Raw genomic sequence first — 16,806 nt, 5'->3', positions numbered from 1 at the left:
GGCATGCGCACTTCAGCCTGGATCACTTCTGGGCATGGTGGATGAAAGGATTGGAGCAGTTTTGTAACACAGGGGTGAGATGAGAGTGGCTGCCTCTAAGGTGGGGCCTGGAGTTCAAGAGTTGTGGGGGAGGCAACAAGTGGGCTTATCCCTCCCAATGAGTACAATTTCGAATTTTGTTATTTGTTTCCAATAAATTCATTGTTTTGTGAGGTTGAAGGTTTCTATAATTGTTTTGTTTGGTAGGTAGACTGGAATTTGATCAGTGAGGGTGGTGGTGTGCTATTTCTTACTTAGCCCAATATAAACATTGTTTGTGGGGGCAGGGAAGTAATCACACAGCTCGATCTGTCATTTGATAGGGTTGCAGCACTGCACAAGTTTGAAGAACTTTCACCCTAAATGATTTACAGGCCTTTATATACCTATAATTTGAACCTACACTGTAATATTGATAGCAAGTAATGAAATATTTTGCTTTTAATGATGTACATGTTTACACTTTAGGTTTAAATAAGCATCCATCAATAAAAAAGAAGCCAGGTTATTGTTTGACAAGTTTATGCACAATATCAAGGATTAGAAATAGGATTGCAATACACCTTCTTAAACTAAGTGGGACATGTGCACAAATGTTAGTTTCTTCAGGTTTCTATATGAAACCCACTTGCAGAGTTGACATTATTTAAGTGGATACAGAAATGTCTTTTAAAAAATCACTTATATTTTGTACTTAAAGAGGGTACCACCAGTATTTATTTACAGTACTTTTACCCCCTTTTCCACAAGGACCCATGGTGGCTTTTAAAATATTCTAATTGTACTGTTTTTATAATTAGATTAAACCTCAAACAATTTTAGTTCAGATTTTTATTCAATAGCTTACTGTCAGGGATGAAGCAAAGCAAGAGCAGCATTTAAAGGCAAATTAAAATATATGTGGGCAGTTAGGAAAACTGTTAGAATGTGTAGTGTGAACCAACTCTATGCATCATCATGAAACTTTATTACAAGTAAACAGCAATTTATAAGCACAATCAGTCCATTTAGTCTGAAAAATAAGTTTATTTTAAAACCAGTTGCATTGGGTGATATCCTATTTGGCAAAACCAGTTAGAGCAGAATTCCTCTTTAAAGTGTGTACTTTCTGTCCAGAGTTCAGGCAATAGAACAGCATCACACTAACAACAAGGAGTGCACTCCACAGGGGCCCCCATCTAAAATCTCAGCTTTGAGACGGTTCCACTCACAAATAAACCTACATGTTTTTTAAATTCCCTTTGTAGTATTTATGCATGAAAGTCACAGCTACACATAAAATGACAGATAAAAATAATCTTCCTGTATGTTTGACAGAATATATCTACATTTCCATCTGAGTTCCCAGACTGCAGGTTCAACAGATGGAGGTGATTTTGTTTAGTTTAACGAAGGCCTCTGAACAAGAAGCGTGAAGAAGCATTGTTCTCTGGACCCCAAGCTCAGGTTTCTTTGCAGAGGGGTCTGAACTGAAGAGAAAGGAAGGATCTGATGGCTTCATTATCCACATACCCTTATCTTCCTTCCTTCCTTTTTTTTTTTTAAAAAACAGCTTCTCTGTACAAAAGGGATAAATACACAAAATCCCAAATCCATCAAAAGAACAAAAATATTGCAGAGCTTTCAGACAGGCATACAATTCATGCATGATGCCTGCATTATATAAATCTCAGGAAATATTTTAAAAATAGGATCTTGGATATTCAGAATACCTGATGAACAGAAAATACTTGAACTGATGCCTCCCACTTATCCTTATGTAGGGAAACATTTCTTGAATTCATGAATATAGAGAAATGAGTTTTTCTTTAGGCACACACCAGTTAATATATGAACTGATCTTTAAAGCCAGAGATGGAAGGTCAAAGAAAGGTGCATATTTATCAGTTCCCTTTCCTCTCAAAAGTGCCCAAAACATCAACCGTAAATTGAACAAAATTAGATGGGTGCTAAATGGTTCTAACTCTGATAATTGAATACATTAATTTATTGGCTGAGTTGCCTCCTCCAAAATAATATAAGCAAGCCTACATGTTTGCACAACTACAACATGCAAAAACCCACATTTCATCTTAAGATGGTATACAAAACAGGCAGCATAGCAGAGCTAAGACATCTCAGAGTTGGGCAGAGAAATAAGAAAGAGAAATGCAAACTGCTTCATGAGGGATGGCTGGAATCCTGGTTATATGTAGTCAGGCAAGGATACCTAGGTGTTCTGAGGCCTGCACTCCAAAAAGCCACAACCTCCAAATTCCACTGTTGAGACCATTAACCCAGACTCAGTTTTGCCCTCAGTCATTTAAGGCAGTGTTTCTCAATCTCAGCAACTTTAAGATGTGTAGACTTCAACTCCCAGAATTCCCCAGCTAGCATGGGCTGGCTAGGAAATTCTGGAAGTTGAAGGCCACACATCTTAAAGCTGCTGAGGTTGAGAAACACTGATTTAAGGCACAAACTTTTTTTTTTTAACCTGTTTCATATTAAAGATAGCCGGACATTCAGGAGTCAGCTTTTCTGCTGTTATAAAAGCGGGGAGACACTCTGAGTGTAAGCAACTGAAATAAATCCTTTACTCCCTCATCTTGGAAAGCAGGGAGCACAGTTCAAGTAATAGTTCAGTTTCCATTTTCTAAGTCTTTTCTTGATAGAAGAGCCATTTAATGGCAACAATTTCTACTGAGCATCTGAAATCTCAGCTTCCCTGCATACTATCTGCCTAGACCTAGAGCAATGAAAGCTGATTATCAGCAGTAAAGGCGAAAAAGCAATCAAACAGGTCTTTAGAAATATGTCCCAGACTGTGTACAAAAATACAAGAGAACATGCAATTTTATACAGGTTCTGTATAAATACTCCCCTCTGAATCTTTCTTTTCCTTCCTTTTCATTCAACACATTCACACATATACATACACACACACACACACACACACACATTCTCCCCCGAGGAGAATCTTCATGGCAAGAGGCACTTGAACAGTATGTGGAGAATTCCTATGAAAAAGATGTTCCCCTCACAGTGATATGGGACAAAGAGAAACAGATTCTCAGGATTCCATTTCCTCCTGGTCAAGTGGTGGTGGCACAAAGCTGACCACTTCATCATAGGTCAGGCCTGGTGGAGAAAGAGAGACAAGAGCTTTCAGTAGCTCAGAGATAACTGCTCCCCACCCCAATATCCCAGATAGAGAAGAAATGATTCAAAAGTTATTTCAATCCTGTGAGATAACAACAGCTGTTCATTAGAATAGGATGCTGATGTTTCCAGACTAAAGGCCACATCCAACACTGCCTGAGCAGACCTCTCTTCGTTCTTGGCCTTTCCCTAATCTTAACAGTTTGGAGAATGGATTAAGAATCCTTTCTCCTGACAGAATATCACTATTTTTTTTAAGTGTGTAGAGTTGCAGAATTACAAGTCAGACTCAAATTTACTTTTCGGAGGTAAATGGCAAAGTACGTAGATAACAGCAGGTATGCTCCAGTTCTCTTGGAACTAGATGCCCCCCAAATTCTAATTCAGACATTCAGTGCAGACATGTGAGTAGGAAAATATATATAGGGATCTGGGTGTACACAGCAGCCACATTCCAACTGCCTTTGTGCAAACTGTCTTAGACCCTTCTGACCTATGAGTATTGTATTTATCCCAAAGGAAAATTAGTTAGAAATGAACTGCCTAACTTCCCTATCTTCTCAACAGCATTGCCAACTCCCACCGAAACCACTCACAAGGGGGGGGGGGAATCTGCCAACAAATATGTGGCTCTGACCCAAATTCGTGTATATGTACTGGGCAATTATAAAATTGTAAAAATTTTTACAAAATTGTAAAAATTGTAAATTGTAAAAATCTCCATTAGGCAAGTATAAACCTATGCATACTTAATTTGCAGCAAGAAGGTAGAAATTGGGGGAAAGCTTCTTGAAATACTGACTCTTTCTCTCTCTCCTATTTGATAAAGAAAACTCACTGACAGAGAAGCATTTATGTTGGGTTGCCAGCACAAAGAACTTGATGCATGCTTACTCTGTATTATGTCCCACTGATTCAATATCTCTTACTTCCAGCCAGCATGCTCAGGATCTTACAAGTACGCAGCAAGTGCCTACAACTGGGGCCCTCTCTATCCATGAAGACTCTCCTTTCATGGGAAATTCTGATTTTCCTGGGTCCTCAATTTGCATGGAGAGCCTCCATGGACTAGAGAGGCCCTTTACTGGAATCACTCAGCCTCTACAATGGAGGTTCCCTAATTGATAGCAGTAACTCCACCCTCTCCTGCCTCAGCTTCAGCTTCCTGCCCATTTGCTTGCTTTCAACAGCTTGTTTCTCTCTTATCATATTCTCAGCAGGAGGAGGAAGACAAAGCTAGCGTGCTTGTCCCCATCCGCCTTGACCTCTCAGCAGTGGCTGCTTTTTCTGCCTTGGGTTTCAGCCATTTGGTTTCTTTATTTACAACTGCCCCCCTCCCCCATTAACTTGCTTTCATCTGCCTCTTCCTCTATTACTGAAGTCTTAGTGAATGCAAGACAAAAAAAAATCATCGTTTTAGGTAAATGCAAAAATTATAGTGAAGGGAAGGGTTTTGTGAATTGTTCCTTCATCCAGCATCACCCAAAAAGTTCAGAACTGTTTTAATATTAAGGGTAAGTCATAGAGGCCTTGACTCATTCTGTGGAACATACTAACTTTCCCCAGTTTCTCTATTCGGAAGATATATTTCTACAGAATATTCCTATTTTGCCAAACTAAATTTTATTACTTCCTGCCATGCTTTACCCTCTTCACATGAACTATAAGAATAATGTTGATGAACAGCATCAGCAATACTTGGTTCACCAAATCATGCTATCAGAAAACTTACTTTTCCATTCCTCAATATCAAGTTCTCTGCTTTCAAAGGACTGGTCATAAGGATCTGCCACTGGCTCATCATCTGGATCATGATACTGAGAAAAATAGCCATGGGCCAAAGCTTCAGCAGCAGTGATTCGTTTATCTGTGTCCAGCACCAGCATCTTCTCCAACAAGTCTACAGCTTCAGAAGCCAAGGGAGGAAAACAAAAAGAGGAATTAATGTGCAGTTCCTCTTAAAACCCTAACTCAATTTAAAGAAAATCAGTATTTCCCAATGCCAGTATATTGACATTCAGTTTGCATGTAAGAAAAATAATATGAGTTTAATATCTATAGGGCAACCCTCTAAGAAAAATAAATTTACTTGTAAGAAAAGCGTTGAAGATTTGAATTGAGCAGGAACCCTTGTTAAAGGTTGTGTTCCTGAGCAAAAGAAGAGTGGTAAAAATACTGCTGATTATAAGTAGCAGAGCACCCCACTTAAAAAGGAAAAAATGCTCATATTTATTTAAAAGATTTGTATGGCCACCTATCTTAGGCCACAACTCTGGGCTTAGTTGTCTTGGATGGGCTTAACCCAGCTATCAATGAAAGCTAAATGACATTCATTATATTTGAAATAAAAGTTAAGAAATACATGAAGATAGAAAAACTTCACTTTTATCTAAATTACCTATTCAGGAGCAGGAAGCATGGAGTTCCCTTTTGTCTCTTAAACACAGACACTCATTTAACAAAAGGCCAGGTGAGAGTCACAGAAGGCCAGCATGAGAAAGCTGTTCCCCTTATTTATCACTCCCCTAGTGGACAAAGCAGCTCATAGATGCAAAGAGATGATGCAATCTCCAACAAAATATAAACATAGACACATAGACACATACAAAAAAACCCCAAAACGTCTCAATGATTCTGGGTGGCGTACAAAATTAAAACTAAAGATATAAAACAACATCAGACAACAGAAAAGGGAGATGGTTATCCCTGTGGAACAGACAATGATGTTCCACTGGGATGAAATGAAAGCCTGGGAAAAGAGCCAGGTCTTCAATGTTTGTGTAAAGGACAGTAGAGTTGGGGTCATTCAAATCTCTGGGAGGATGCTGTTTCAGAGCCCAGATGCTACAACAGGGAAGCATGCTTCCTGGTTGATATTGTTTAATGGATGAAACCTGGAGCATACTGACCCTGTCTGATCTTACAGGATGTGCAGAAACAAAGGAAGAGAGTTGGTTCCTCAAATAACTAGACCCTATGCTGTGTAGGGTTTTGTAGGTGATAACCAGCACCTTGAATTGAATCTGGGAGCCTAATGGTAACTAGTGCAGCTTATAAAGCAGAGGTGTTACATGGGCATTCCATAGCATGCCTTTAACTGTTTGTAATGCTACTTTCTGGACCAACTTAAGCTTCTGAGTGGTCTTCAAGGGGAGCCTCATGTAGAGTGCACTATGGTAGTCCACACATGGTAGTCCACACATGAGGTAATCACGGCTGTGAAAAAAAAAAGCTGGGGAAAAAAAAAGCTGGGAAAACGGTTTCCAGTTCCAAGAACGTGTGCAATTGCTGCACAAGATGTCTATGCAAATACCTTCCTGGCAACAGCTGCTACACGCTCTTTTGAGCAGGAGCTACTGGAAGAATTCAGGAAGACTCTCAAATTGCACCTATCTGGAAAACTGCAGCCTCATTAAGAAGTAGAGATGGAAAGTCCCCAGAACCAGAGAGTCTTTACACACGCAGCCACTTGGTCTTGCTAGGGCTGAACTTAAGTCAGTTCCTCCACAGCTAGAGCCCCAACTCCAGGACCTGGGACAAAATGTTGACAGCACCACGGCGATAGCTATGATATTCATGAACTCTTGGGCTGCTCCAGACTCTACATCAGATGTAGGTAGGATGAAGTCTCCAAAGACTGTAAGTCTTTTAGACTCCACTGCTAAACTGATGACAAAGTTAAGCAGCTTAGGCAGGGATGTCACTGTGCAGCAGGGAAGCTGGTACAGTAGCAACAAATCAACTGCTCCCTAGAGCCCAACTTCAGGCACAGGATCTTACATCTGGTTATCTATGATTCAGAACCTCTAAAAGCCATTAGAACTTCACAGAAGAGAACTGCACCCCCCCCCGGGTCATGGGTGTGCCAAACTCAAAACCTAGGTGGGCTTATCTCAGACAGACAGACACTGCCCTCTGGGCCCACCCAGGAATTGATTATATATGTCAGGTTGGCTGCCCCAGCCATAATAAAATTACCGACATGGCATTTATATATAAGAAAAATAAATATATTTGAGAAATTGTAGCTTCTGCTTAGGACTTTCAGTCAGTATACTAGTCTCATTCTCCACATTTCCTCCAAATTATTTAGTGTCTACAGTTGGAACTGTCTCTATCTATGGACTCTCTCTACCCACAGAAGACCCTGATACTCCTGAGTCCTCATTTGAACGGAGAGCTGTGTTTTGCTGAATAAACAATTTGTTGCACTTGCTGGCAAAACCTCCACTTGAAACTTATAGGTTTCAAGGTTTGTAGCAAGGTGCAGAATCTGTTCTAAATTATTAAAATAGCTCAATGATACTGGAAAGCTAGTTCAAAAATAAATGGAACAAAATGCACTAATACAACTTGAATTTCAAAGTTCTATTCAGAAAGGAACTCTATCCAGAAATTCTCTGATATCATCTGAAAGACACGCATTCAGCAAATTACATTAAAGTTTTGAGTATCGGTGAGAAATGAGCTTGGACTGTTAAGAGCAAAACAAACCAAAAATTCTTGGTTCATACTTGATGCTAAAGGAACCAGAGAATGAGCACCTGGGTTGTTTAACCTTGTCTCCTGGCAGAAGAAATTAACCGGGAGAGATTCAGTGTTATGAATAATCCAGAATGAAACCAAAGTCATCTTCATTTTGTATATGAAAAGCTGCTTTAAGACCTCTATCTGCCATGCCAAAATGGTGTTCACAGACTTGTATTTTATATTCCTCCACCATGGTGAAACTACTGTAAGTCTTACCTAGAGGATTGGCACCAATAAATACATTTTCAAAATTCATCTTCGGCATGTAAGACAAGGACTGTATGTAATTTCTTGCCTGGAGGAAAATAAAACATGTTATTAAACTATGCTTCTTAATGCCTGCAAACATCTGTGTAGGCCTGCTTTTTTTAACATTGACATCATCTGATTTGCTTTTAGTTTCATAATTACTATCTATCTTTATTTTCTCATTTATATACTCAGTATGAGAGTGATGCTACAAACATAAGCTAGAATTTGGGACTTATGTACCGCACAAGCAATACCTGTGATATGCTAGAGGATAGCAGTGGCACCTGAATGACCTTATGTGGTTGAACATTAACCAGATGCAACATTCTAAAGCAGAGTCACATCTGTGTGGGATAAGCGTACCAATTAAATGAGAGGTGTGCAATTGTACTAGGAAGAATAGACAAAACTGTGTGACTTCCATCAGTTTAGGTTTGCTTCTGGTTACATCTTCACTGAACTACTGCAACATGCCTATATGTAAAACTGCTTGTGAAGACAGTTTGAAAATTTCAGTTGGTATAAAGTATGGCTGCTGAATGCTCCTGGGAGACGGGTGTTCACAGCACATTTCTCTAATATTTTACCATTTGTACAGATTTGTATTGGTTTCCAAGTTCTAAAACCTTAGTGGAATGGGACAAGATTTTACGTGAAGCACTATCTGCACTAAAATGAGCTTCCTTATAACTGGTCTTAATGACTATCATGCTAGTGGGTATCAAAAACATCTTTTCCATTGTGGTCCCACACCTAATGAATTGTTTCATTTAACAAATATGCAGGGTTCCCTATGTACTATCCTTTAAATGCATTCTAAATATAATTTTGCCTCAATTCTACCTACTATTGGAACATGGAATGCTGGAACTACATGGAGAGAGATGGAGGAACCAGATCCTCGGGTAAATAAGTACTTTGAGATTGGAAGTAGCCTGTTATAATAAATTACAGTAAATGGCTTTATGATGCTTTAATTTTGTGTGCCCTTGAAAAGTTAAAAATACTAACATGGATAAAATAATTGAATGTTTTGAATTGCAGACCAATAGGCACATTCTGTTCAGATCTCACCTCATGGCTGGGCATCCTGTTAATGAGATACGCAGGGGGTGTCCCCGTCAGACGCATGATTTGCTGAAGCTGGTTAATATCTTAAGATGCCTTGTCAAGGGCTTTGTTACTATTTCAACAAGTGTCAGTGTTCAAATTAGCTTTCACTCTTTTGCTACATAATATCATGCCTTGAGGGTACAGCATCTAAGAACCTCTCCTAGAGACATAAGCTCTCAAAAGCAAACATGCAATACCAGAAAGCACAAAAGTATTAGTTGATCAGTGAATAAAAGAAACCTGATTTAGCATCAACTAAAGCAAGTGTGCAAAAGTGGCTAGCCAAAAAAAAAAAAAAAGTACACAGTAGCCTATTTAATTCCATGTACCACATGTCATTCTATATCATTTAACTTGCCTGTACAGGGAAGGAAGAAAAGAGATTTTAACTAATACATGATATTGTAAATATGGAACTAAAGTATATCAGATTTTTCTGCTTCAGAATGGTACCACAATCTATTGTTCCTGTGAAATATCTATTACCACTTTCCCTGGGAAAGTCTATTATTCTCATCTCTTTGTTTAAGAAACATCCTTATTTTAGACTGACAATAAACATTTTGCCTGTAGGCAGCAGCTCAATTCTAACATTTATATCTTTATCTGCAAGGAGAAGTCAGATCAGTATGTGTTTTTTAAAATTACTCACCATTGTTGAATTGTTATCAAACTACAAGTCACATGGGAAGAGATGGGCAAATTGTTTTCTCCCAGATAAGACATGCATAGACAAGAGGCTGTTATACGCTGACATTAATGGAAAGGGAATTGAAGCACACTTTGGAAAGTGTAGGGACTCTACATTCTCCTTCTTTGGACAACTAGTATAACCGAATAACTCTGGGAAAATTTTCATCCAAAGAATAAGGCATTAGCCTTGGTATTATTAACTTTCATAGTAACAAATAATGCAAGCCAAGGCAACTTGTAATTAACAAACAATTAAGAGTTCATATTGGTAGCCATATCAAAAGTGAGTGTGAAAGAGGAAAAACTACCTTTCGTCCTAGCCAGGGCTGGAAATACCCCATGATATTCTTTTGAGATCCTAAAACTGACAAGAGCAGTATGACTCACCCATTCTCAAGGATCAGGTGAGATACAGAAAAAGCTGGTCTTCCCTCTCTCTGAAATACACATTCCAGGTTAGAGGGTCAGAATTTTAAATTGATCTAAACTGTGAACACCTTGATCTTCAGTGCTGTTTTTTATTGATCTCCAGGAAATCATCTCCTAGACATTTAATAAAACTTATAATTTGCGTTCATTAATGTTACCTTTATCTGACTCACATTGCACATTACAGTTATTCAAACCAATGACTGGGCTAACCAAAATCTTTATCGGCAATCATCTCAATTATTTGTTTGAAAGATGTTTCAGATAACAGCCTGCTGTTTATCAGTGTGCTGTGCCCTTTAACAACATTTTGCACTATTCAGCATGCTGTTTCCTAAGATCTTGAGTTGGCAACTAGCAGAGCAAGGCTCAGCATGCATAAAGGAATTGATACTACATTTGCAATCAATGAAGCTGTAAGGGGGAAAAAAAACCCTGTTACCTGAAAAGCAGACCCTGATTTCCAAGCTGTCAAGCACAAAGGCAAGTAGTTTTGATTATACAACATACAGGGAAAATTAGTTTTCATGCTTTTACCAGACTGGAACACATGTTTCTCAGAGGACAGCTATTTTCCCTCTTCCCAATAAGCAGGTTCTTCTAAATCTCTCCAGGATAGCATATTTCTGATTACATAGTCTTCTTGAAACAAAGTTACTGAAACTGTCATGTTTTACCTGCTTGTATAGTAAATCCCTGAGCATTATTCTCTTTAACATCTATTTCCTTTACATTCAATCAGAATTTCAAAGAAAAAAAATCAGAGTTTCTTTATACACCCACACCGTATATATAAATTCCTATTTCATCAAATCTTCCAGGATCTCATAAATGAAGCATTTCTCAACCTTCATCAGCCTAATTTCAGAAAAACACTTTGGGTCAAATGAGACATGCATTTTTTCCCCTAAATATGTACTTATTCCTTCTGTAGTTTTGTTTTTTTTTAATTCATTGATAATGAAATCATTATATTAAAAATCTACACATTACAGAAAGGCAAAATACGTTAGCTACTATACTATAAATGTACTTTAATTCTGCTTACAAAAAAGACTAAAATTATTAGACAGCAATTTTATGACTCCATGCTTTTAACTCTGTATGGATTATATGATCTGAAACACCTTCAGACCAGGTAACATTCAGACTTCTCTGCAAAGGTCATGCCAGCAAGGAATTCTTCTGCAAATGCATGGAGAACGCCCAGGTTTGGGGTGAGAAGGTTGATCTGAAGCAACTAACAACTGCAACTGGCATACAACATTTCATGGATTGTTAAGTCTGTGACAATACAAATACAAGTTCCAAAGACCAAACTTGAATCCCATTTCAGAGTTTGCTTGTGCAATATTGCATGTAGTTTCTGGGATACTCTTTAACAGCATGCATGAAAATGGCTATACTAATAGCATATAACAAAATATATTTAATGTTTAGCCAAGTCTAGTATAGCCTACAGAGAAATAATGAATTGAACAATAAAAGGAATTAGTTAATTGGAAAACAATACAGAGGAAAAACAGTGAAACTTCAAGATGTGCCTATAGAAATGAAGAAAGAAGAAAAACAGCTAAGCATGAAAAACATAGACAGTCTTCATGACAGCAAAGCAAATAAAAGAAAATAAATCCACATAAGGGAGGAATTACAATCAAATTTTAAACTCACAGACTCTGAAGAGATTTTCTTCAAAAGCTCAGGGCCTGGGGTTCCAACGAGTCTCAAAATGAGCTTCAACTGATCAATATCTAACAATGGACCATAAAGGAAAATTCTGGGACAAATAAAATGAAAAAGCAGCAGCCCAATAAAATAAAAGGGGAAAAGTTCAACCAAATAATTATAAGCAGAATCAGCACACCGCTTATGTATAAAGCACATATCCCAGATACAGCTACTCCACCCCCTGCTAATACTATATTCAAATATATCTAAGTAATATGGAACACTGGAAGTAGTTAACTCCTGGAGATAGCCACTCATCAGAGCAATGCAATTCATAAAATCAAATTCTCAAGATTGTGCCTTTTCTTCCACAAGCTGCTATTCTCCTGTTCATGCAATAACTCCTAGTTTTGAACACAGTAGCAGCACTATACAATGCAGGTCTTTTTCAGAATTTTGAAAATCATGTCTTATAGATAATATAAAAAGATACAGCTTATAATCAGGTTTTTATCTAAAGGATTAAAAAATGACAAAAGTATAGTTGGAGTTCTAAGATCAACCAGTCACTAACTCAATTCTATAAAGTATTTTTTTATTATCCATCAAAGGATTTCCAAGTTAATTTCGTTTTTCCCCCACCTCATTCAAACCATTCCCTAACGTTGGCAAACATGCACTTTTGCAATACAATGATATCTGATCTGGATAATTAGGACTGTGCAGTGGTTTTAAGTTAGATGTACATAGCTCAAAGTCATTAGCAAGATGAAGATTTAGTACCAGATACATAACGGCAAAAGACTGGCATGCACAGGTGCTACTCACTGTAATAATTTCCATTACTTAGCCTTTAAGGCCTAAGTTTGTTTATTTATTTTATTTATTTATTAAATTTGCATGCCGCCCATCTCCCCCAACGAAATTAAATTAAGTAGCATTTTTGAGACCAGTTTTAATACAGAACAAGATTTCTTGCTTATAGCCCACCAATTCAATGCTCTCCCTCAGAAGGCAAGCATGACTCTTGACAGTTCACCCCTAAACCAGTGGATCATTTGTATTACAAACATATTATCCAAAGTCAATAGGATAAATGTAAAGACAATATATAATTATTTGAAACAGGAATCATTTCAGCTTCTTGAATTTGAAACCACCTATCTAATGAAAGTTGAGATATACATTATTTAAATAAAATTATTCTGACCATACAGATACAAATCTTTCATTCCTATCAGTAAAATGCTGTAATATCAAACAAACAAAACAAATTGTTTTAAATATCTTGCTCTCTCTAGGATAAATGCTAAAATATTTTTTCTGGTTTACATTATTTGAAAAATGAATTACATTACATATTACATGTTCTCAAAACTCTATTTTATGTATTCATGTTATTTTTCTCCATTACCTATATACAGTACACTATTTTATAAGAGAATTGAGGATATGTAAGTCAGCAACTGATGAACATTTTTGTATAAGCAGTAAAAAATAATATTGAAATAGTATTATTTGAAAACTATCAAAAGATCATTTGTGATCAGCTACAAAAGAAAATGCTTATATAGAATTACAACCTTGACATGCTAAGAAAGCTTAATAACATCTGGAAATGATGCCACTGGGACATAAGTTCCTGATAGGCTCACCTTTGCAGTCAGATTAAAAGGGAAACTAAGAGCAATCCACAAATGGAATGAGGGCAACTTGGATTCTGAAGGTGTGGAAGAAGCTAACCATTTAGGAGAAGACAATGACAAGGCACTTCTGTACTGTTGTCATAAAAACGATATGGATGAAATGTTTAGACAAACCAGGGTGCCAAATAATTGGTGAGCCACCCCACCACTCCACTTCTAAGTTACTAAGGAAGAATGTCAAACTTTCATAAGTAGATCTGGAGATGATGACACAGTCAGATCAAAGCTGAAAGAAAGTTCAATCACTGATGGTACCAGAACTAAAAGAGAAGTTTCTTATTTTACAAGGGCACATAGTACTGGAACATGAGAAGCATGAACCAGGCAAAAATGAATCTGTCAAAGTAAATATGAAGTGCAAGCAAAGGGTTACTTAATTTTCTATATGGAAGAATACAGCTATACATGGAGAAAAATGTCAAATGAATAAGCAGATTTCAGAAAAGGCAGAGAGACAAAAGATCGGATAGTTATCATAAGATGGCTAATGGAAATGCTGAGAGAATATAAGACAGATATTTACCTTTCTTTATTTGATAATAGTAAAGCCATTAATTATGCAGATTATGCCAGAATGTGGAATATAATATAGCTAACCAGTGTTTCAACATACCTGATTATTCTTCTTTGGAGCAGCTATAATGAACAAGAAGGTATTGTTAAGAATCAAGTTAGAAGTAACAGATTGTTTGGATAGGAAATGGAGTGAGACAAAGGGTGCATATTGTCCTCACAGCTGTTTAATTTTTACAGTAAATGTTTCATAAAATGGAAGACATGATAGGTAGAATCAAATCTGAATTTTAAAGCATGAACAATTTGAGAGATGCAGACAGTACCGCTTTGTTATTGAAAGTAAAGAATACTCAGAAGAGATCATTGTGGAATTAAAAATGGAAAACAAAAATCTGGGTTAAATATGACAACAAAAGTTACATCAATCAGCATACTTAGCAAACTAACAAATTATGGCAAAGAAACAAAGGTGGCAGACATTTTTATTTTCTTAGGCTCAAGAACACACAAAGAAGGATAGCATGCTGAAGAAGAAAAGAGGGGATTAATCCTAGAGAGGAAGACAATGAGAATCTTAGACAAGGTCATGATTGATAAGGGAAAACTTATCTTGAGACAATGATGAACAAGCATAAACTCACCATGAATGGATAATGGACTAGAAAAGTTACTAGCCTTGGCAGGGTTGAGAAAAGTAGAAGAGGAAGACAAAGGATAAGGTAGATGATGGGATCTAGGTGGTCACTGAAATGTCACTAAAAGCGTTACCAATTATGGTCAGGCTGGGATGGATGGCATTTGTCCACATAATCACCAGGGATTGGGCCCAACTCAATGGCACCTAAGTAAGTAACTAACAAAAGTAAAACTAAAACAAGAAGAATCTATTCAAAATCAAGTTTATTGAAAGAACAACATGCAAATAGCAGTAAGAATCACCTTTAAGGACTGACAAGTCCCACAACTCACACTGAAAAAACCTCAAGCTTGCCAAAATCATCAGCAATGAATTCTACAAAACCCAAACAGTTTATTCAGATAAAGCTAACTGTAGAACTATAATCAAAGTGAGCAATCAAAGAAAATATACCAAGACAACATAATCTTTTGAACATATCAGCTTTTGAAAAGTCTTCATAGCTTAGAATATTTTCATAACATAAATTCTGCACCACTGTCTAATTAAAAAGGCAATTTCCTTGAAATATTTTTATGCTAAGAGAAGAATTTAAATTCAGGCCTAGTTCATACATGACACTGAGCCATGTTGCGGTTTGCTTGGTTTGGGCTTAATGCGTCACATTTGAAACCAGCCACAGTAATTTGTAAATCACAGTTTATGGCCACTATACTACGCTCAACAAATCACATGTTAGAATAATTTAGTATAGTGTGAAAATACAGCTTAAGAGTTCATCCTCAAATAAATTAATCACAGACTTCCCAGAACACACACCAGCTGACAACTTCAAAACCAAAGAATTACATAGAGTTGGGTCAGGGTAGAAGAAGGAACATATAAACTTTATCATCAGTTATAATGTTAGATTTTACTCAGTACTATCAACACAAACTTTGGCTGAACATATTAATATGTTTAAATTTAAGTACCCAACCTTCTTTTACATTTTTGAAATATGCAATTCAGGTTTGTATAGCAAGTATTAACCAATTACATCTATACAACTTAACCATTATGTATGTGTGTGTAATTTTTTATTAAGAATTTTGATTATAATAGTAAAAACCAATACAAGCTAAAGTTAAAGAGACTAGAGAGAACTTAACCATTCTTTGATGATCACAAAATATTTAAAACAGCAATGTCCACTAAATAGACTTCAAAAAGCCAAAGAGGATCAACTATATCTGCAAATCAGACTTTAAATGCTAGGCAATAAAAGTTTCTTGCAAATTATTGATTCTGAGCTCATTTACTTGCAGTGTATGCCCATAGCATTCTTACAGTGCAAGTGTGTGTCATATTCATCTTTAACTTTAAAACGTCCATATGATTCCCTGAAAAGCAGGGAATTGGTATCATTCTCTGCTCACCCGTGCTAAAGCTTATTAAAGAAAGGCTCTTTGTGTGTGTGTGTGTGTGTGTGTGCATACAAACACACACACACACACACACACACACACAGAGAAATGAAATATTAATGGATTAAGTACTGAGATGTTTTGAATGTAAATGTATTATTTTTATTTTAAATGCTTTCTACTGTTTTTGTACTTTAAGGGCATTAACACAGAAGAATTGTAAGAGAGACTGATTTTAAAAATCTGTTTGTTTTATCCCTAAACTAATGGCATATAATTAATATTTGAGAAACAATTTTATCTCACTAGAAAGCAAAATGTGTATTTTACTGCTTGGAGAATAGTCAAAAAACAATATTCAGTGTAAGAATTACATTGTTATTCCCATAAATATGTATTTGTCTTAATATAATGTCACTGGATATTCTTAATGATGCAATTTCTATGTCAATAATGCATTTTATCTTCTAGAGTTAAGACTGAACCACTGTTAAATACCAGGCAGTAATAATCCATTTCAAGTACACACAAAAACACTTTCATTAAAACAGAATGAAATAATTTTCCTAAACTGAGATTGACAAAATAGCCCTGCGATAATTTGCACAACATGGAATTCAATATCATAGCTTCATATTAATTAACAAACCCTTCCTAGTTCAACCTGTTGTGTTTTATT

The 16,806-nt window shown here is 36.7% G+C and overlaps 1 protein-coding gene across 5 annotated transcripts in view; it reads right to left on the bottom strand.

The window, feature by feature from the left end:
- Positions 1-1,045: 1,045 nt before the first annotated feature.
- The window catches only part of MAPK14 (mitogen-activated protein kinase 14), a 41,131-nt gene continuing 25,370 nt past the window's right edge, over positions 1,046-16,806 (bottom strand). For 3 of the 5 annotated variants that reach the window (XM_088154208.1, XM_088154207.1, XM_088154206.1), the window contains exons 9-12: positions 8,971-9,113; positions 7,924-8,002; positions 4,910-5,083; positions 1,046-3,156 (exon numbers count right to left, since the gene is read on the bottom strand). In XM_088154208.1, coding sequence (XP_088010334.1) covers positions 3,089-3,156; positions 4,910-5,083; positions 7,924-8,002; positions 8,971-9,113 — 464 coding nt within the window. In that variant the 3' untranslated portion in view covers positions 1,046-3,088. Of the gene's footprint in view, positions 3,157-4,909; positions 5,084-7,923; positions 8,003-8,970; positions 9,114-11,865; positions 11,946-16,806 lie in introns of all 5 variants that reach the window. The other 2 variants (XM_007426552.4, XM_007426554.4) reach the window with 2 other exon arrangements.

Source organism: Python bivittatus, unplaced genomic scaffold (assembly GCF_059951505.1).
Source record: "Python bivittatus isolate LINGU-HERP-01145 unplaced genomic scaffold, Pbiv_v1 ctg000700_np1212, whole genome shotgun sequence".
Classification (NCBI taxonomy): domain Eukaryota; kingdom Metazoa; phylum Chordata; class Lepidosauria; order Squamata; family Pythonidae; genus Python; species Python bivittatus.
The sequence above is the reverse complement of the archived record's forward strand: the minus strand, read 5'-3'. Positions and strand labels throughout refer to the sequence as shown.